Consider the following 22,675-nt stretch of genomic DNA (forward strand, 5'->3'; position numbering starts at 1 on the left):
ACGGGGGCAATGACCCCGCCCCTCGCTTGTGGCCCCGCCCCATTTTGACCGCGCCTCCCCTTGGCCCCGCCCCCGCCGCTCCCCTCAGAGGCGCTCGGCGCGCGGGGGGCGATGGCGGCGGTGCCGCCCTGGGGGTCTGGGCGGGTCCGGCCCCTGTCCGCCCGCGGCTGCTACCTGTCCGCCCGCGAGCAGCGGGAGGAGGACGAAAACGAGCAGGAGGGGGAGGACGGGGAGACGGCCCCGCTGCTGCCGCCGCCGCCGGGCAGCGTGCGTGTGAGGGGCGGCGGGGAGGGAGCGCCCTGCAGGGCTGCGCTGGGTGCTGAGGAGAAGCKCGGGGAGCGCGGGCTCAAAGGTCGGGCGGGACGGGGCTGTGAGGGGCGGCTCCGGCGTGACGGCACCGGGAGAGGGGAGTCACCTGGAGGGAGGGGAATGAGCCTCTGGTCCCAGCGCTGCTCCTGATCCCTTCGATTCCCTGCTTACTGAGCTCTTGGAAATGCTGTTATGTGCCCTCGCCGCTGTTGTGAGCACGCAGGGAGAGCCAGCTCCGAACTGTAATTCTTGCTGTACTCGTTTTGCGCTCTGCTTTCAGTGTGCTCAAAGGTTGTGGGCGTCATGAGATGCTTACGGGGCGGCATCGTGTTGTCGTGTGTGCACAAGGCTTTGCGTGGTTTTAGAATAACAAATGAGATTTTCTGATTTAGATTAAGGAGGGAAAAGTTGATCTTGCCCCTTTCCTTGTATATCCTTCTAGGACAGATCAAAACGCCTCTTCCACTAATAGTACTTTTTTTTTTTTTTGTGCCCTTTCGCAGAGTTCCTCAAGTCGTGGTTCTTCCTTTGCTTTCTCAGTATTTAAYTTAATGAATGCAATCATGGGCAGTGGGATACTTGGCTTATCCTATGCTATGGCCAACACAGGGATCTTGGGGTTTAGGTAAGTTTTCAGTTTTTGCATACACTCATTTTTTAAACTCGGCTTGCAGTTGTAAATAGAACAAAACTTGATTACTGAGACTCCTGTGCAAATCTGAGGAAGAAATAAGTAGGTTGTGCTTTTCAGAATTGTTGATTGAGATCTTCCCCTTTCTGATTTAGTCATTCAGTATGGCCTAACATAAATCCTGCTTAGATGTTGCATTAAATTGCCACATGGTGGCAATTTCTTGGCCATTATTCCTGATAGATTGATACTTGCCTTTCAAAACTGTTATCTCCTTTAGTTCCAGGACTGGGCTTTGTGGAATAGGATGGATACATGGTTGAAAACTGAATTAGTGCTTTTGTTTGCACTTTTGCTTATTGCAAGTGCTGACCTGTTGCTAATGGGGCCAAAGTCACTGGAATTGTCACTCTGACCATTTCCTAAGCACTGGTTTCACTTCACTGGAAGATGTATATTTGGGTATATGTGCACACAAATTGCCATGGTTATGTCCATTTTGTCATACATACACCAGGATTTACTTGGTATGGTATGGGATATTGGTGAAAAATGTACAGATCAGGGCAACTTGGCAAGTTTTGGGAAGAAGAGAGACCACGTGAACCATAGTCAGCAGAAACAAGCCATAAAATGAGGAAATCTTGTCTTGTGGTAGCTTAATTCTTGCAAAAGTAGCATTCTTAAGGCTGGAAAGTGCACTGTACTGTGAAAGTGCTTTAATTGTGAATATTTTGTGGTTTTCAGTATCTTGCTGCTGATTGTTGCCAGCCTTGCTTCTTACTCTGTGTTTCTTCTGCTCAGTATGTGCACTCAGACTGGTAAGTGAAAAGGATTTATCTAACAGTGAGCTCTGAAATATTTGCTCAGCTCTATCTATGAGCCAGTATAATGATTGCAGTTAACATCATGTTAACAGTTGTCTGATTCACAGATGTTGACTTACTTAATTTTTAACTATTAATATTTGCCATATAAAAATATGATTTATATGATTTTGAGTCAAAATGCAAAGCCAATGCCAAACTGTCCAGTTTCTGGGGTTTTTTTGATTTTTTTTTTTTTCAAAATGCCTCTCTTTCCAGAGAGATTCTGTATTTCTGTTGCAAAATTATTTTGGTGCTGGTTGAACCTCACTACTTCAGTGTGTGCCTTTGCTTTCAGTGAATGCTTAGGGCAATAAAATARCAATCTTTCATTCTCCTAGGAGTAGTATATATATGTTCTCCATGGTTTGAAATGGATACCTTCTAGATTTTTTAATCATACTGGATTATCATTATTCTCGTGGTACCTTACAGATGCATATTATAGAGCTTTTTTAATGCTGAAGGAGAAGTCATATTGCAGCCCTTGGAAACTGCTTTGATACAGTTCTAACAATACATTCTAATACCTGCAATTTAATCTGTCTGTGTTTTAATTCCTGCTTCTTTCAATTGTTATTGAAACAACTGAGTTGTTCCTTGACTTCACATACACAAAGATCATGTTACAGCAGGAAGTCTCCCTGCTTATTGTTTCCCTCTCATCTGTTTTCCTCTCTTTTCAAAGGTGGTGGGAGAAAGCTTCTGCCTCTTTCCTCCTTGGCTTTGTTTTCTTTAGCTGCCTTTGGTCTCTCAGATCATCGCTTCCTGATTCTTCTTAGATCTGCTGCTCCTGTCCCCACCTGTTGAGTGATCTTCATACATTCTTAAAAAACATCCCTCAGAGGTAGGGTTATTTTTATGGTTGATATTGTTAGCTGCTTGATGATTTGGGATTAAGTCTTTGGTAATTCTTTTCTCCTTTTTGAGCACTGCTTATTAGAAAGKAATCAGAACCTGAAACAAGTAGCTAGAGAGATATATGAGAAGCAAAAAAAGGGGATACTTGAGGTAAATTATAATGGCTTTTTTTACGTCTTACTTCAGGCTGAAAAGTTGGGTATTTTAAGGGTATTAAGCTGTTGTCTAGTAAAAAAAATCATTAAAGAAGTTCTTGCAAAAAAATGATGAGAGGGAAAACTAAGGATTAAAGTTTATTGAAGTAAGAAGGGTTTGCATGATACGAACTTAGAGACCTAAGATGCAAGAATGGTTTAACCACTCAATTCTTGTCCAAAGGCAGCAGTCCACTTCCAGAAAGCGTTTTTGAAATGCTGAAAGCAGGGAACAGCACTGAAGTGGCAGGATGAAATATTTCTCTTATCTGTAACTAATAATCCGTTATCACCTAATGCTGACAGGTAGGACTTGCACCACAGCTRTGTCTGGATAAGTTTGCTGGATTTATGACCTTCAGTGTTTTGATTTTTTTTTTTTAAATAAGATTGATTTGAGATCATATTTCCTATAATTCCTGTCAGCTATTGAAGTAATTAAATGTTAGCTAGCATTCCAAATTCTTCCTTGGCATACTGTCTTTAAAGTGGGAAATACGACCTGTTGTACCTTAGCAAAGTAAAAATCACTGTACATGTTTGACTCCAAAGTAGGTAATTAAACTTTTTCTTATATAAAATCTATATTAATTTGTAAATAGTGTTACAGTATTAAACTTAATCCATGGCAACAAATTGGAAGGAATTCTTAGTATTCTTATATTAAAAATKAGCTAGAAAAGCTTAAAGGGCAGTGAAGAGAAACTGTTGAAAGGATTTGTAAACTATTATTTAGGAAAGACCTGACTTACAAAATACCTTCTGAAAAGGAGGCACTAATACTAATTCCATTTTAAACARAGGCCAGGATTTATTAAGCACAGGCATTTTAGTTGCTGTTTAAAAATAAAGAAGTATCTTCAGTTACTCAGTGATGTTGGTCTAGACTTTGAAAAAATCAAGTGATTTGTGTAGACCAAAAGGTTTAGTTAAAAAAATATTCCCAAGTGTCAAGTGTTGGACTGGGATTAGTGTAGTCAGTGTTTTCTCCTAGTATTAATTCAGTATGACCTGTGTTGTTTTGGGCTGATAAAAACTAAGCTCTGTAAAGCAGAGGAATTGGCAGTTTAAGTGGGATCTACTTTGAAGTTTTGTGGCTGTTTTTTTCTTTTCATTTTAGGAGTTAGTCACAAATACTGCTGGTACTATACTTGGCAATTTCCCTTCACATTTAAAGGGATTTCCATGRACTGTTAATAACAGGATAAAAATTAAGCAAATCACACAGAAATTCTGTATATAAATTCGGTTTAATATTTTGCTCCATGTATTCTTGAAATTACTGAAGTAATGTGATCAAGTAATAGGGATTCCCAGTGTTCTCACAAGACTAAATGGATTACAGAAACAATTACTACAGAAAATACTCTAAGGTTTCATATTACTCTTTTGGAATTGTGTGGAGAATTTTGTTTTCTTTGCTGATAGCTTCTCATACATGTGTGCTGTACATTTGTTACCATGTAATARCAACTTGCTTTTAAACAAGTTTAACATTTTACTGATTTTTCTTTTCTTTCTCCTAATAGACCGTGCTATTAGAGATGGCCATCTAAAATACAATTTTCTCATAATCAACTGCTTTATAAATAGAAATTAAGAAAAATACAGGGTAAAATCTAGTAAGACATATTTTTTGTTTCATTATATCTGTTAGAGACAGTTCAGGTTTATGCTGAGAGCTGACTCTTGCTCATTTAATATTGTTATTTCATTTATATTGTCATAGTGTGTTGGTGTCGGTAGTAAAGCAGAATGTGAAATATTGCCCTTGAGAAAATTAATGAAGGTTTTTTGGGTTTGGGATTTGTCTCTTTTTTTGGTTTTAGTTTTGTTTTGTTTTTTTCCCCTCTGGAGCATTGGTCTGACTGTGTGCAGAACTTCAGTGAAATAAAACCACCTAAGCTTGGGCAAGTCTGAGGCTCCAGTCCTGTCATCTGATCTCTGTGAAGTGCCTGTGTCTCCCATGTCTTGTGTCATTTACTTCGGTGAATGGGACTTCACTCAGGTGTGAAAGGCAGCCCCAGCAGCTCAGCTTGCAAAGCTGGGCCCTAAATTAAGATGTGACAGAAGCAGGAGCAGTGTTGTTCCAGACAGAACCTAAGAAGAGAAATCAAGTGTTGTGACAATAACGTTATGTGGGTTTGGGATTAATTTTACTCTCTGAGGCATTCACAGCTGTTTTATTATATCCCAAGAAAGTGASTGGTATTTCTCAGAAAACTTCAATTTTTTGATACCGCATGAGTTAGTTTCTAATGACAAAACACAGAGTAACAATGAAAGGCTTTAATATGACTTCCTTCTCTCTGAGAAAGGATTGTTTTGAGTTACCAATGATAATAGAAGTGAGCTTCAGCTAAAACCCAGCAAAATTATGCAGGAAACCACAGGCTGTTTTAATGTAATTATATAAGTTGGGTGCAGGYAAGGGCAGGATTTTTGTTTTGCTTTGGCTTTTGTTTTGGGTTTTGTAATGATAGATTTCAACCAAAGAAGATGTTTACCTTCARCTCTCTTGAAAATAGATAGTACCTMGTTTTTAAAAGCTGGAAAGATGGTGTTGTTTATATTTGTAGAAAGGTGAAAATGTATCTTCCATTGTCAATTTTAGTAAAAACCTGCTGTTTTAAGAAATAACATGCACAAATATCGCTAATTGTTGATGCTAATTCCACAGTTCACCAACAGAGAAAATCTTTGGGAGAAGGCAATTTGCCATTAGTGTATTGCTATTATATTTTAAATATTGCTACTGTAAATACTGAATTGAGTCGCTGGAGAGTCTGAATGTTTGAGCATAAAGCTGTGTTTTGTAGCAGGAATAGAGGTGTATATAAAAGCTATTTTGTAAATAAAAAATACTATTAAATATTTATTTAATTCTGAATTATGTTCATTTAAAGGTGTAAAAAAGCACTAAAAGTAGAGTTTTCAAACTTTTCAAGTTAGAAATATTTTAGCTTTTTTTCCCCCTTACCAACAGCTGTCACTTCTTATGAAGACCTTGGCCTGTTTGCATTTGGATCAGCTGGAAAGGTGAGTATWCATTTTTACCTCTCTTATTCTTCTTGGTCTGATATGCAACCGTTCTTTGTATAGTAAAGAGACATAAATTAAATAAGTAGTATAATTACTGACATCCTAGTATGTTGAAAAAAATCTTTCAGCCTGAAACAGATCTGAAACTTTTCACTAGGTTTCAGTTTGTGTGTGGAAGCCCAAGTTTAGTTAAATGTCAAATGGATACTCCTTAAATGTAAGATKTTTTGCTGCTTTCCTGTCAGTGTGTTAATTTTTAGTTGTCCAGTCTGCTCACTGGCATTGTTGTCATGTTGACTTAGCACTCAGGGTCAGGTTTGATACCGTCCTACCTCTGCTGTAGAGTGCTGTTGTTTCAGCATTTAATATGGATCTAAGATAAGGGATGGCCTTTCCTGTTGTTTTCACAACTAAGGAACAACTAAGAGTGTATTTAATGGATATTACTTGTTTCCTTTTCGCTTAATAAGCTGTTCACATGAATGTTTCTTACTTGTTATCTCATGATTTTAAAAAAACCAAAAACAAAACAACAAAAAAACCCAAACAAACAAAACCTAAACTTTTGGTATGAGAGTAATAAAAATGTTAGTTACATTTTTTTTGTAGTGTGTACTGAATCTCTTTCTCCTAATAGACCATGTTTCCTAGTAACAGTGGTTGCACAGGAAATACTGCCTGTGAATRCTACACATTTAATGTTATGAATTCTGTGCTCTGTGTTCTGGTTACACCTAACTGAAAGCAGGTTTTACCTCACACAAGTGTGATTTTAATGTTTTACTGAAACGATGCAAATTTTTTWAAATTAGTTTGCCTCAACAGACTAGAGTCTGGTTTCTTATGTCTTAATGTCACTGAGAATGAAACCTGAGCTGTCAGAAATTTGTAAGACTGCCATTAGCATTRATAAGCAGATGAGTCTAGTCTGATGATCAATATTTATTGATCAAATTAAGAAGTGATCAACCTCGAGAGATAATAAGAGCAAGGTGTAAGATACAGGGTTTTTTTTACAGGAGCTGTTCTATACACGTTAACCATAAGCCATTTCTTGAAAAATTCATAGAAATTTAGAGCCTAAGGAAAAACTAAAGTGTGAGTTAACTCTGCCATTGCCCTTGTCATGGTTTTAGGGCTGAACATACATAAACCATTCTTGGCAGATGTTTGTCTAATCTGTTATTTAAAACCTTCAGTGAAGGAGATTTTGCAGCTTCACATTGTASTCAGCATGTTTTTGTTTGTTTTTTTAAAAATTCTTAATATACTTTTTCATAATTTTCAGTTTAAGTAATTTGTGCTGAAAATTATTTGGCCTTTTATTTTTAGTGTGCATGAAGAGCACTGGAGTTATTTCTAGGTTGGAGAGCTGTTCTTTAAATGAAATAATTAATCAAAGTTCACCAAGCTTTCCCAGCRAACTGGTGTTTTCTGAACAGTTATCTTTGTCTCTTGAAGCATCTTTGATATTTATACACTTTTCTTAAGACTTGTCTGCCAAACAAGCTTTACTGCTTCTGACTGTGTTATCTCACAGTTTTTTCTTTGCAATCCAGTAACTCTTAAGTCATGTATTTGAGATCTGCTTCCTAAATGCCTTGTTTTAACCAATCTTGTTGATTTTTAGGCTTTTCTGGTTCATCACAACCATTCAAAATTCTCATCTGTCCCTGAACACTTCTTACTTTAGTCATGCACAGATAACTTTTTTTTAAATTTTTTTTTTCTGAAGTAGTACTTCTCTCTCACACATAGGGGATGATACAGCCAGGCCAGGGTAGAACCTTGCTTSAACTGGCAGCTTGGTTTAACAGTAACTATTGGTTAACTACACTTGAAGAGTARTTACTCAGCCTTATRATGATTTCCTTTCAAATGTATTKTTCTGAGATTTGTCAGAATGGAAATTCTCTGTTGTTGGAAGACTGCTGATTCTTGCTTTCCAARGGTGTGAACTGTTTGTTTCCATCTATGGCAAATTCCAAGATACCATATTTTTTTTCTTCTTTCCTTTGATGAATTTTGAACTAACTTTTAATTAATGTAAGATCTGAAATGATTTTTTTTTTCCAAAAACCAAATTTGTACTTCTTCTCATTACTGTAGCTTATTTTTTTCCCAAGTTGACTTAATGGCATCATTCATTTAGRAATGTCCTACACCAAGAAGAGCAGTGGGTAAAAAGAAAACCTGTACTAGATGATCGTGGTATCTTAGAATTGAACTCAAAAGAAAACACTAGGAAAATTTTATAGTCACTTCCAGTTTTTTTCACTTGGAAGTTAATTTTTTTTTTATTCAGACAAGTATTTTARTAGCTTGTGATAATTTCTGCTTCTGTATCAGTCCAGTATGAATAATCACAAATACTAAAGAAAAGTCTATCTCTGGTTGACAAGTTTAAAAAAACAGACATTCCTGACAGTTAGAAATATTCAAAAGTAGGGAAGTACACTTGAGCTTGTACAAATCTCTGCTGTCTGTCTTTTCAGAAGTAAATGATCATTTTCATTTGTATTCACCTGATACCRGTTATAATGCACTTATGTTTTCAGTGATTTATAAAAACCTTATCTTCTGCAGAACAGGCTTTACTGTGTAACTACTCTTGCTTTGTCTCAGAATGAAAATGTGATATTTTCAGAGAGATTTTTTTGCTTCCATKTTCATTTTAGATGGTGCTGGTTTCCATGTGTTAAACTCTTCACTATGGAGAAGATGCTCTTCCTTTCAGGACTAGTTATCACTGCTACATCTGGTCTATTTAAGATAATACACATGTGGTTTATGCCTGCTATACACATATGGTTTTAGTTATCCTTACCCTTTCTAAAGAAATCAATTTTTTTATAGGTCCTTGTTGCAACTACAATAATTATCCAGAATATTGGAGGTAAGAGACTTCATATGCTCAATATTAACTGTGTGGAATATAACCTCTACAGGCTTCAAAGCTCCACAAACACCAAAGGCAATAATTAAAGTGTTGTTAAGAAACTGATTAAAAGGACAGAAAATTTAAGGGAAGGCTTTTGTGATCGTGCTGAGCAGAAGGGCTGTAGYTGTGGGATAGATGGGGGAATTCTGTTGCTGCATCCCAGGATGTGGAGCACATTCTTTAGAGCTACACTGCTAATTGGAAGGGGCTGAGGGAGCAGCATCTCCTCGCTGCTGTCCTGTACATTTGTATCTGGTAGCTGCATTTTATCAGGTCGTGTGTTTTGGGTTTTGCTGTTGGAACCTGTTTAGGCATTTTAGTGATTTAAGCAGCAAGTGAATGTTTACTTAGCCATGATGTTTCATATGTTCTGCATTAATGGGAGCTTACTTTTTGTTAGCTCAATAGCTTGTTTTTGGGGGAGTTGTTTATCTTCCTGACTTACATCATGTGAGCTGTCTGCTTACATTGTCCTTATTTTATCTTCCTTGGTGCATGGCATAATAAAATAATACTCCCTGTCTTTGTACTTGAACTCTTATTCAGGTATGCTCACATGCTTGAGAGTCACTAAGTATTTAGAAATTATCTGTCTGAAAGTAGACGGCACAATTTTAAGTCTAACAAAACAATTTTAATTTTTTTTGTTTGTTAATGTTTTGGATGCTTTCTTTGAAATGTGGGAATTATCTGAAAGCTCCGTCCTCTGTTCTCTACCACCAAGAAGATACTTGTGTTCATGTACATCAACAGAAGGAAACAGCATTCCAGTGCTGTTCTTGTTTCCTTTAGGATTACCTGTCAAATCCAGACAATTCAATGATTGCTGATCTTTGTCACTGTTTAGACACCTAGACTAGACAGGTAACTGTGCTTTCATGATAAACTTGGAATATTTTCTTRCACTAAAAGTTTCAATATAATAAAAGGTGCCCAACTGAAATGGCTATAAAAATCGAAGCATTAATTTTATGCAGGAGTGACCACAGCAATTCCRAGATTAAGGACTATTTATTCATACAGATTTTGGAGGATATTCTGTAGCAATGAACAAATCTTTTAATTTCCTTTCYCATTTGAGTGGACCTCTAAATAAACAGTACAAGAGAAGGAGGGATACACAGTGCAGGTTCTGGAGATTCTGGGATCATACACAAGACTCTGTGGTCAAAAGAAATATGACTCTCATTTCTTCCTCATCACAGTTTATAAGCTTCTCTGTGTCATTTTTAATAAAATTCAGCTCAGTAACTCTGGAGYCTCAAATCAGGGCGTGCTGGATGCTGCAGTCCGGGTCAGCCCTGTGTCAGGAACCAGCTCTGAAGGTGACTCTACTGCAGGTTGACAGACTCCTACAAAAAAATAAGAAGAGATGAAGAGTTCTCTTGACTACTCACACAGCCTTTACTCTTAAAAGAACTGCATGGAAAGAACAGAATTTTTCTTGTYTTTCTGCTCCTTCTGCATATTTTAAATGGGTGTGGTSTAACTGTGGAGTGTAGTTTGTCCCRAATGGGGTCCATGCTGGGATTAAGTGTAAAACCTGGGCTCTGCTGGTTTGTAGTGTTCTCCTCTTTTTGTTTTTCTGCCTGGCTGAAGGAACCAGCAACACAGTGCCTGTTGGGCAGATATCCAGACTCTGTCAACATCTTTGATTTCAGAGGAAGGCTAAAAATAAAAWTGTTTTCTGTTACCTCTTCCATCATCAGACCTGGGCATGTTGCATCATATGGTATCTTATTTCAGAAGTGATTAGAGAGCATGAGATAATGAAAGATGGCTTGTGATTAAGCAACWTTACCAGGGTTATTGTCACTATCTGCATCTAGTCTGGGCTTTTTTTAAAGTCTGCTCTGATCCCTTCTAAAAATAGTCTAAGTGCAGAAGTGATTTACATTAATTTGTGGTGGAGAGAAAACGTTTTAGTGATAATTTGAATAGTTATGCTTTCCAATTTGTCCTTTTTTTTAAAAAAGAAGGCTTAATGTGCAAATTCAAATTTGACATTCTAATTGCATWCACTTAGGGATTTGTGTAGATAGGGCAATTGACTTTTTAAATTACCAGGATACCCAAGGAAAAATATAAACATTTTTTGTACATCTGCAGGAAAGCACTGATTGGTCAAATTTGGAATTTAAAAAGGTTAGAAGAAGGAATTTTAACATGCATCTCTAACACGAGTGTTTAGYTTTTTCTGCAGATTTTTAGTTGACCCTTGAAAAACATTTAATTATTCCAAGTAACACAAATAAAAAACCAAAATCCCTTAAAGTATCAAGATTAACTAAGTTAGTTRGTAATAGGAGTAGGTAGTTAGTTAATAGGATAGTGAGTTAACTTTTCAATATCCAAATGGAAATTGAAGTAATTTTAATGTCATAACTCGAAAGACTTTGTAGAATATGTAGAGCTTAGAGTAACTAAACTTGGAGAACATTGGCTTTGCTTTCCTCGTAATCGGTATGTTCTTGTTCTTTCAATATAGGTATTTGTTTATGAGATCAGACCAAGGTTGAATGGGATGGCCAGTGCTACTAATTTTTATATTCCATTTCTCAGTTTGTTGACCCAATCCAGCACCTCTTTATTGTAAACCACCAGTGCTTAGTTTCATGTGATCTGCTTTGTTCTTGTAAGGGCTGGTTGGTGTGTGTGGGTGCAAAGTGCACATGAGAAAGGGAACTGTCAACTTGCACCTCCCAGGTGGTTAAAAGTTTGTTCATCCTCTCCTCCCAGCCCTTCCCTGTCACCCACATTTTTCTGTGGAGTGCTTTTCCCAATGCTTATTTCCCACCTCATTGGCAGAAGAGGATCTTGAAGGGCTCCAGATCACATCAGGCACCCTTGAAGAAGGGAGAGAGCCCTTGGGGAATTGTAGGCCTTGAGGCATGCAAGGAGAGAAGGAGGCTGCTATCAGAAATGCTGAGTTCCATGGCTATGCTGGCTTTTCATGCCATCCTTGCCAGGGAGCAACAGGGCTTGGATGGAGTCCCTGCTATTGTTTTAATCGTGTTGTGCTTCTAGGAAGTGATGGATGAGGCAGAGTGGGCCAAAGTCATGGCTTTGGGAATCCCACAGCCCTTCCCATTCTCTTCCAGGGAAGTTTTGTGAGCTTTCTAGGTGCTTTCTGAAGAAGGGAGAAGCAAGGAAAGTCATTTCTCTTTCTAGAATTGTTCTCTCTGTGGATGTGACTGAAAATGAGGACAATCCACAGCTGTGTGCCTGAGAGAAAAATCTTCAGGACTCCTAAAGCATGTGTAATAAAGTTAGAGAAGGGCTGATTTTTAGCAAGGCTGGTGGAAAAATGGAGACAAACACAATAAAGTATTGCACAAGAGCCGCTCTCAGCCCGTTGCCAACACTAACAAATCCCCAGCGCTGAGGTCTAGCAGGAAGCATGCGGAGTTATCCAGCGTGCTTCCCAGGGCTGGGGCTGCCATCAGCTGAAGGTCACTGCTGSCTGAGACAGGGCTGGGCCCAGAGGTCCTGGTGCCTGTGATGCACACAAACCTCAGTCCAAACTGCTGAGAGCAGGAGTTAAATTATTTAAAATTTTATTAGCTTAAGTGCTGCAGTAGAACTGGCAGAACCACCATGTAGCTTAAGGTGGTGTCTGTGCGATGAGCGATTGTAATGTTTTTKKTTTTTTTCAGTTTCTTCAGATAACCTGCCTTGGCTTGTACCCAGGTGGTCATTGCAGTCACTCTTTGGAACTAAACTTTCTAGACAGCCATCTTAATTTTACAAAGAATTGTTTGTTTTCTCATATAAATGCGGTTTAATTCAGTGTAATAACTATAACTGGTGCCTTTTGATTTTTTTCTTTCATGTTTTAGAGTTAAGGTGTCCCCATAGGTATGCGTTTTCCTTCTGTGTAAGAATCAGTAATGAGGAAAAAAGCTCGTTCCAWATCCCTGGAGTGCTGTTCTATCCGCGGCACTGCCTGAGGGCTCTAGGCAGTGACTGGAAGCTACAGGATTCGTTCCAGTGGGCGATGCTGTTCTGGAGCTGCATTTTAGGGTTTGTTAATACAGTCAGGGTTACAGACAGTGCACAGAGACTCTGCTGTGAGTGTAAGACACCCTAAAAATGTTTTTGCAATCGCGTGGTTCGTGTTTTTCAAGCTTCCCGAAGTCAGTGGAGAGGCATAGCCACTATGAAAAGCAGATACTTAAAAAAAGCAGCACCACCCTCTGCTGGCCTGGCCCGGCCCCGCACAGCCTGGGCCGCTTTCCCGGGAGAGCTGCCCGGCGCCTCGGGAGCCTCCAACCTTGTCCTGCTGTGTTCCACATCCCCTCCCCTTTGTTTTTCTGCGAGGTAAACAATGAAACATTTACCTCTCCTCCATGCAAATTCATATATGTGTGCTTTATGTGAGTGCCAGCTTAGAGGTGCAGACTTAAGAAAAAGACTCTTACCAATTAATTTGGCATGTTTTAATTGCAAATTATTTTCTTTTGTGTTTTTCTTTGTTTTTCTCTTACCACCCAAGTTTATCCATTCTGCAGTTTASTTCTAAACGTATTTGCAAGATTCGTTTCAACTTTAAATAAAGCAGATATTTTTTCAGACTTACAGGATTACTTCATGTAATCAGCAAGAACAGTGCTCCAGAAACTTTGAAAATGAATGAATGGTGCAAATCATGGAGGAATAAAATAAAATACAGCGTGTTACATGCTGAGACCTGCATCCTTAATACCTTAAGAAATTACTGAGCTTCCTTTAAGTATGGGAAATCTAATTCTGTTTTCAAACAAACTCRAATGTTTGTTTTCACAGCGCAGTTTACTTTTGACCTGAAAGCCTAATTATCCTGACTGATTCAAAGTGAGGATTTCCAGTGCAGAGCTGCTTTAATTAAGGGCAGGTTTGTCAGCTTCTGTACTGATTTAACAATTGATGACCCATGCTCCCATGTTTTCTTATTGCAGTGAATGGTTCTTGGAAGGTATGGTATTGTCAAGAATATGAAGCTTGCTTTAAGTAATAGTAAAAAAAMCCAAARCAACAATAATCCTAACCTGCAACTGTACTACAGAATGGAATATGTGATGAGCTATGTAGGAAACYTTTCTATTCTTTTATCATAAATGTACTCTTATAATGAAGTTTTACAAAAATAAATCTGCTGCCTCTGTGTTCCCTGTTGAATAAGAAGGACTTTTTGTTTTTTAAGCTTGCCATAGGTAAGTTTTAGAGTAATTCAGGTAAAAGCTAAAAGTAGAAGGAAAAGGGAAGTGAAGGAACAGAGAGGTTCATTAGGATGAGTGTCGATAATATGAAGACAAGAAAGAAGCTGACAACCTGTTTCAGTTCTTGGAATTTTTCCATATGAACAAGGATAAAATTTTCTGTCATGCACTCCATTCTACATTTGTATTCAAAACCAAATAAATTATCCCAACATTTTTTAAAGCTTCCACTAAAAGGAAATATTAAAAACACTACGCACCCTGTCATCACCTGTGGGAAGTTTTGAGGGGAACTTGTGTCCATCTTTGCACAGTGCTTAAAAATGCAAAACATCTTTATAGGACTCTATGATCACCTACAGTGGTAGATGAGGAAAAACTAACCAGAAGAGTTGGTTTGTCCTTTCTGTTAAATGATTTGAAGGGATTTGTCACCATAAATTATACATTTACATGTAAATTTATTGTACATTCTATGCCATCATTCCTGTGGACTTCAGCACTTGGTCTCTTTTTGGGTAGGATGATAAGAAAAATTTTCACTTTTTTTTATGCTAACCAGCCACCCACATTTTAGGACTGGGTTACCAGAAGAAATATTTTCGGGACTATTTTAAAAACATAACCTTTTCTCTATGAACTGTTTTTTCAGGTAGGGGCACATATGCTCCGTGTTAAACAATATTGTAGCACAGCAATTCCAACATTTGGAATAATGTATGCATGGTATGTATATTTATAGAGAGTCACAGCTCATGGTGGCACTGCAGACTGTACTAATGGAAATGAAAAGCAAGTACTCTGTTTTATATTTTAACAAACTTATTTCTTTTTGTTAGAGAGCTAATATCAAGTTTTCAGATCATTGGAAAGTGATAGGTATTTTAACAGCATAATTTCTTGCTGCTTTCAACACAGTGTAAGTCTACTGAATAATACACTTAATACCATTTTGATTCCTGCTGGATACTGATATGTCAAGGCCTGTTGAGAAGTTCAGAAATGCATAGGTCTCCATCAAGTAGCTCTTGGTGCATAGTGATAATTATCTAAAACTAACATAATGCATGCAAATTCAGGACCTGAAAATTAAGAAGTGATTCCATGAAGGTTGCTTATGTAGTTCTAGTTCAGCACTTGTGGCATCCCCATATTGTTGCAGCCTCAGCTGAGTAGGTGTCTCATGTCAGTATTTCCAAGTGGGATAAATCAGAGCACGAGGGTGTGCTCTTTGTTGTGTTCACTTGTGTCACAGTTCAGTCTCGTGGCCCTGTAATCTCTTCCTTCCGTTGCACATTAAGGCTGCCAAGGAGAGCTGACATTTAATTTGTACAACACAACCTGACGTGGTTTCGGTCGTGGTGAACGTCAGGGAAGTGAGGTACAAATTGTTATTTGGAGCAAAGGATACATGACTTTTTGTGTGTCACATTCTATGCTCTTGATTCCTCAAGTAGAAAAAGACTGTCATRTTGTTTTAGTTTTTCTTGTTTTAGTTTCATCTTTAAAAAAACAAACCATGTTCATTTGTCACTAGTAGTGAGTTGCAGGTTTGCACAGTGGTTAGTTAGTGTCTTCATTGCAAATAAAGCTGCAAGGAGTGGTTTCTCCTGAGGAGAATTAAAACTGTTTGCAAATGAGCTAAAAGAAGGATTTGGCTTTTTTTAACTGTATTAAATATGGGCATCCTGCTCAGATTCATGTACAAGATTCGGGTCTTGTTTAAGCATCRGGCTATAAATAAAATTGTTTATTATTCATTATTCATCTTGAAGAACAAATGAGAATATAACGGGGAAAAAAAATCCTACTATATGAGATTATTTCCCATATGCCCAGAGAGAGGGAAGAAGATGCATACAAATGTTCAGCATGCACAAGTTTCTTGGTGCARGGCTGGCTCCCTCCTTAGGAGTGGAATTCAGTGAAATAGGACTCCTCTCAAAAASAAAGAGTAAGCAACAAAGGATAAGTGATCAAGTGATTAGCCAGAGGCTAATAGGAATGCAAGGGCAGAGTGACAGATTGCATATTGGAGGAAATCTGATCTGGAAATTAATTTGAAGATTTCTGCAGTGGACACTGCAAAAGAACTAGTTTTGAAATCTTTCTGAAGGACATAAATACATGAAAATTCTGACCTTCTTTTCTATAAAGTATCATACAGGAGACTAGGCTCATGGATAAAAAAAGTTAAAYTGTCATTTAGATGAATTTTCCTTTCCCTCCTTCCCCACTTTGTTTTTTTAAAAGTTGAAGTAAAACATGCATCTGTCTGCAACTGAACACTTTTCAGGTTTTAGGGTTAATTTACTTACAGATTCTAGTCACTTAGAAATACACATGCTGTAATTTTCTCTGRTTGAACCTACATTCTCTTATTGGAGAGTAAATCAGAACAGCAGATAAATACTTCAGCACACATAATCGACAGCTACATATCACTAAATATACATGAATATTGGAAAAAAACAGAGCTTTTAATTATGAAGAAGTATTTCCTTGTTTAGTTACTTACCAAATGGTTTTAATTTAACCTTGCAGTAGGTCGATGTTACTTTGTATTAATAGAATTAATACTATTTCTTTATGGACACAACATTAGCTTCCTCAAAATTTAACATTAACTGCTATAGTACACCAGTGTCTGAGTCCACATATCTTTTAAGATTCAGAGTATTCCTTAAATAAAAGAGCCAACACAAATGTATTCAAACATCAGCTTATGAAAGTTTGCTGTTTTACTGTTTCAAAGTGTATGTTTCAATTTTAAAACATGACTAAATACACTGTGGTAAAATTCTAAAGAATTACTAAATAAAGAACAGTAAAATTTGAATACTACAGATGAGTTTTTGTTAGGGCTTGAATGTAACTAAGGTTTTTTTGACATATTACTAAAATTACTTGCTGCTGCAGAATGGAAATTCGTTTCATGTAGGCTTTGATGCTCGTTGAAGCWGTTTGTAAAGCTTAATTTTCCTGAGGAATTCTCTGCTGGTTACATAAAAACATGACATGAATGGTATATGAAGGTATCAGATGAGTACAAATTCGGATTTAAAAACCCTCTTATTCAAGCCTTTGATCATTTTATTTAGTAAAGGAGTAAAGTGACGCTGTGAAGGAGCTTTTGGATTTCTATGTGTGCATCGTTTTCTGCTGAGTAGAATTAAAGCACTTAATTTCAAGTTAACACTCCTACAAGAGTAGCTAGTAATTTCTGTTTCACAGTTCCTGTACTTGATGTTATTGTTGGGACCTTCTTGGTGATGGATTTATCATGAGAAGCAGGGATCTGTCACTGATAATCCTCTTAGCTCTGGGTATCAAACCTTGCAGCACATGAAAAGCCCTTTCAAGCCCTATTCTTGTGTTTAAAATTCTGTCTTAGGTTTGTTTAGTGCAACAGCAGTTGAACAACTATAAAAACTGAGTCTTTAAAAAACCCTGTTGTATTGATAGAAAGAAATATTGTKTACTGTCTTCATGCATAATGTCTCATAAAGAGGAAGAAGGCTGCAGCCTTGTAGTCTGTTTCTAGCCTGTAGGTCTGTATTCCCAGGTAGRTCAGGCCTATATAATATATTGTTTTGCATTTTAGTCCTTTGGATTATGTTTTCCTAGTTTCAAGACTCACATTGTAACAGTCTCTTTGGAGGCATTAGCTGACATCACTGCAATACTTGAAGCTATTTTTAAAGAAAGTATATGAGAAAATAAATTCTGGTTCTGGTGCCACGGTGTCTCACACAGAGCTGAGATGTTCCAGGCATAACCACGCCGGTCCAGCCGTGCTGGCTGAGATGCTGCTGTTCCTCTGCTAAATCTGTCCTGCTTCTGTTTGCAGCCATGTCATCCTATCTSTTAATTGTGAAGTCTGAACTTCCTGGGGCTGTTGAGGGGCTTTTGACTGGAGCCGAGAGCGGGTAAGGAAAAATGCTTTGTGCATTCTGTATTTTTCTTGAAGAAAAGAGGGCTTCARGCATGCTGAAGGACATGGGTACTGACATTCCTCTGATCTCACATGTGAAAATAGTCATTTACATGAGTTGTTGGAATATGAAATGTATTTGGCAAGTGCAAGTCTTTTGCAGCACACACGCAGAGCGTGATTCTTTCCTCATGGCGATTTCCCATCCGACGACCTGAAAGTCAGTGGCAGAACTCCATCTACAGGAATCTGCCTTCTGTAGAATTTCAAAAGGGGAAGCAGGAAGATACTGGAGGGAGAGGAGAAGAAACATTTCCACTGCTGTCATGTTATCACTTCACATATTTTAAAATCACAGTACAAAACACGGCAGACATTTATATTGAAATATTTTGTTGTCTTGCTGTAGTAATTGGRCTTGTCTTGGGAAAAATGCCAGGTTTCCAGACTTGGCTTGAAATTCCTAAACTTGGCTCCCAGTAAAGAAWTTATTTTTCACAGTTGAGCTGTAAAAGTGTTGGTAAGGAGTGTGTCACTCACATTTCCATCAGAACTGTTGCAAGAAATCTGTGCCTGTGCTAAGGCAAACACTGCAGCTTCAGCACTGAAATATCTTATTTGAGTTCTTCCAGTGCTGCTGTCATTCACAACAGTGTATCTTGGATTGTGTTAGGGCTGTTTTTCCAAACTGCTATTTTCAGATGTTTTGAGCTCAAAACTTTCTCTGGACTGAAATGTGGTGAAATGGTCTCAAGACTGTGTGATGATTGTATTATTCCTGAATGTTGTGGGTGAATTTTAAATGTGAAATCAGTTTGTTAAAATACTTCAGTTCATTTTCTATTTTGTCACTTACAACTTTTGGATTTTATAATGAATTTGAGAAATAAGTTGTGGTTGTAATCTTGCTTTCTGTCTTTCTTCCCTCTTAGCCCTTACGGTTTTAGTAAGGTTTTTTGTCAGTTTTCTTTTTTTTTTTTTTCCTAAACTCTTACATTTTGTACATATATATGTGTATATATATATATATATATATATGTGTGTGTGTTATTTTTAGTCTGCTAATGTATCTCCTCCAGCTGTGGTAGTCATCAGCTTTTCATTTGAGTGCTGTAACCTTCTCCTTCAAGCTCATGCTTCAGCCTCACTCTCCATTCACAATTTTGTTGATCTGCTGCTGTATCTGCTGCGTGTGTGTTCAGTCTGTCCAGCCCCAAATTTAGCATCTAACATCTCTTACTACTGGTTTTAATTCTATGTCAGCTTTGTCTTATGCTAAGTGATTTTTCTTTCAGCAAAGATACACTTTGAAAACAAAGGGCTTAAGAAAACTCCTTGTATGTAGAACCTGGAGGTCCCACATGCTGCTCAAGAGGTTGTTCTGTCTGAAAAAGTCACTGTGAAAAGCTTCCTCATTAAAGTGCCTGTGGGATAATGCTCCCAACAGCTTTGTCCAGGTGCTACCTCACACCTCCTGGATGTGAACACACAGGCACGTTACAGTTGAACTTTTTATTACAAATCAGCTGATCTGTTGTAATCGTCAGTGAGCTGTCAGCTCTGCCACCACCCACGCTTTTTCTTAGCTGCAAGTACAGTTTGAGATGGGAATGAAGTTCAGCTTTGCATTTAGAAAGAGCTGAGGTTGTCCGTAGGAATCCTAACCACAGCTCCAGTGGTAAGATGATTGGCAGGCTGGTCTCATCCAGTTTCTGCCTCTGTTATTTGGAGTTCTTGCATCAATCAGTGTTTATTTAACACARTTTCCCTGCTCTAGTATTTGTCCAAGCAAATTGCTCAAGTACATTGATCAAGCARTATTCCAGGAACAGGCACACATGCATGTCCCCATCTAGGTTTAATTTCTTTTGCCATGTTRATGGCTGTGGTAGATCATCATCATTTGTTTCTGTGTATTTTTTGCAGATGTTAAATGTACATTTTTACTAACAGACATTTTAAATTGTAGGAAATTGTTCAAGAAAAATAGGTAATCAAATACCAAGCGTAAGCAGCAACTTATTTATGCATAGGGCACAAATACTGAATAGTTCAATTCAGCTTCTTTACCTGGACCTGAACTTGTTTCCAGATGTGGTTGCACAACTGTTCTGTTTTTGTTGAGTTATTATGGAATCTGATACGCTTTCATTTGGTAGAGAATTTATCTTAACTGTAGTTAGGATGTATCAAAAGTGTCAGTTAAACTATCTGYGAAAGTATTTTATATGCATAAACCCTCCCGAGCTCTACATTTGGGAAACCCATTGAAAGAATGTTTTGTGCATTAAATTATTTTTATAGATAAAGGTTAGCAGGTGTGTGTGTGTTTGAAAGGCTCTGAGCTGGTCTAACACATCCTCATGTCTTTTTTAAAAACAAACCCATGCAATATGAACACTTTTTAATATTGAGTGGAGATGTTTCTGTCTGCATAACAAGAATTCCACACCGTTTTGATGACATGAACATAGTTTCAAATGAGGATTGCGTTAAAAAGTTGTAATTTGTGAGCCCTCTGTTAACATTTAATGACCCTGTCAGAGGATGTGATTGATGCAATTAAGTTGTCTTGCTTGTGTGTTGYATAATTGATATGGACTGAGAGTAAGATCCTAATTTAGAACATGTGAATATCTTGTTCTGTTGAATTCAGGAATGAAATTAAAGCGATTTATAAATGTCTGCTTTTAGTTAAAATATGGGGGAGGGAGGAGAAACATCTGCATGCCAAAGCTTTTCCAGCAGAATCAAAGATTTATATTCTGTATTTCATATTTTGAATGCTTTTATCATGTAGGACTAAATTTACAGATCAGATTGATTTTAAAGGCACTATCAAAACATTTATTTTGCCTTTGGAAAATAAGTGTATTTTTACAGCAGTAGTTTAGGCAGAAAATGGACACATYTTTGATAACCTGTAAATAGTCTTCTTTGCAGTTTTTTTGAGGTCTTTTTAAGAAGAAGAATTGGTATTCCACAATTAAGCAGTGTACAAAATTACTTTTTCTCCTTTTCCACACCACTGTTTTCTTCTCTGTTTCTCCCCACCTACAAATGTTTCTTCATTTCCATAAAGTAATCAAAATAATTTTCTGTATGTTCTGCTGAGCTTATGAACCTCACTGGCAGCTGTGGGTTTGCTGCATGTTTAGAATCATGAGACTTAAACAAAGGTCCCACATTTACACACAGTGCATTATCCTTATGCCTTCTGCCATGATGCTGTTCCTCATAATCTGAACAGCCACCAGACTGGAAAGCAAGAAAAAACTTAAAAAATATATGAATGTTAAATGGTAACAACATGAAGAATAAATGCTGCAGCAAGAAGCTTATCTTGGCCACATTGCTTCTTTGCTGTAGCAGTAGCACACCTAGGCTTATACACTTTCTGAAGAATTATGTATTTTCACTTGTTTTTAATAAAGATGTTGTCACCTAATGGTTACTTTGTGTTTGATACAGTGAAGATGCCCTCAACCTTGAAATTTCTCTGTTCACTTACATGACATCTTTTTCTCAAACAATACCAGTGGTTGTCTATGATGTATAGAGTAGTGAATATACCTGTTTGGTTATTCTTCTTTAATGCAGGTGTTACGGTMCTTTCCTTATGATAACTTGAGGTGCTGCCTGTTTATTAGGTGCTAACCATATCCTGGACTAAATAAACTGGAAGGTCAAAAGTCAAGGTGTTTATAGGTGGTAAAGTCGGAGGCTGATGTGCAAGATGTTTATCAGTACAGGATATGGTTATTGCCAAGTCGGGGCAGCCACCCTCAAGATGTTTCTGTTACTTAACARCTTATCCATGTGTGCTTTCCTCAGTTCAGCAACGGGAATTTGGTACTTCAAACAGATTTTAAATGTGTGAGGACTTAATGTGCCTCTACAATGCTTTTTTAATATRTGTGGTTTTATGTATAAACATTCTACCAGATTTCATCAGCATAATTTCCATGCCTTCTGTCCTTCACTTCTTTCATGGTTATATGCAAAGAAGGGAAGCTCAGCAGTGAGTGGGAATTGATGTTGCTGTTTCTTCAGGTGTGTAAATACACAGCTCATTGTAATCCAGTTTTAGATACACATCATGTCCTATATGAGTACTTCTGCTGGAAATCTGTAGGGTATGAAATACCCTTCCCTCTGATCATTACTATGAATCAACTCTTTTCTTGTCCTAGTGATTGTTTTGTCTAAGATCACAGCTCTAAGTTAATCATATTTATAGCATTCCTGAGCTTTGTATCAATCCTAAGTAGATTTTCTAACAGGTCGTGGTACCTCGATGGGCGAGTGCTGCTGCTGCTTACTTCAGTCTGCATTGTTTTTCCTCTTGCCCTTCTTCCTAAAATTGGTGAGTAATTAAAGGAGAGCAGCGAATATTATTCTACTTTAGTAGCAATTACAGTTGAAGACTTTAAAACCTTAATGGGTTATTTATTTATTTTAACTGGCGGGGGGCTGCTGGTGTGGTGATTACTTAAGTTGTTGTAGTGTGTTCTGCCTTCCAGCCCTGCCTAGTTAACCTATTACTTGGGTTGCAGTAGTATTTTGTCTGCAATACTAAAATAAAATCTTTACAGCAGAACATTAAAGAGCTGCATTTACTTACAGCATGCCATTAGTGGTAAGCCAGTTCTAATTCTGCCCTACAAAACTACATAAATGATCTGTGACAGGCAGTTGG

The 22,675-nt window shown here is 37.7% G+C and overlaps 1 protein-coding gene across 2 annotated transcripts in view; it reads left to right on the plus strand.

The window, feature by feature from the left end:
* Positions 1-70: 70 nt before the first annotated feature.
* The window catches only part of SLC38A6 (solute carrier family 38 member 6), a 35,086-nt gene continuing 12,481 nt past the window's right edge, over positions 71-22,675 (plus strand). The window contains exons 1-7 of one of the 2 annotated variants that reach the window (XM_057383853.1): positions 71-267; positions 813-934; positions 1,688-1,761; positions 5,848-5,900; positions 8,760-8,799; positions 17,893-17,971; positions 22,260-22,342. In XM_057383853.1, the coding sequence (XP_057239836.1) occupies positions 112-267; positions 813-934; positions 1,688-1,761; positions 5,848-5,900; positions 8,760-8,799; positions 17,893-17,971; positions 22,260-22,342 (607 nt within the window). In that variant the 5' untranslated portion in view covers positions 71-111. Of the gene's footprint in view, positions 268-425; positions 552-812; positions 935-1,687; positions 1,762-5,847; positions 5,901-8,759; positions 8,800-17,892; positions 17,972-22,247; positions 22,343-22,675 lie in introns of those variants that run through there. The other variant, XM_057383854.1, reaches the window with a different exon arrangement.

The sequence above is a fragment of the Malurus melanocephalus genome, unplaced genomic scaffold (assembly GCF_030028575.1).
Source record: "Malurus melanocephalus ecotype Western Australia unplaced genomic scaffold, MMel_1.1 scaffold_667, whole genome shotgun sequence".
NCBI lineage: Eukaryota > Metazoa > Chordata > Aves > Passeriformes > Maluridae > Malurus > Malurus melanocephalus.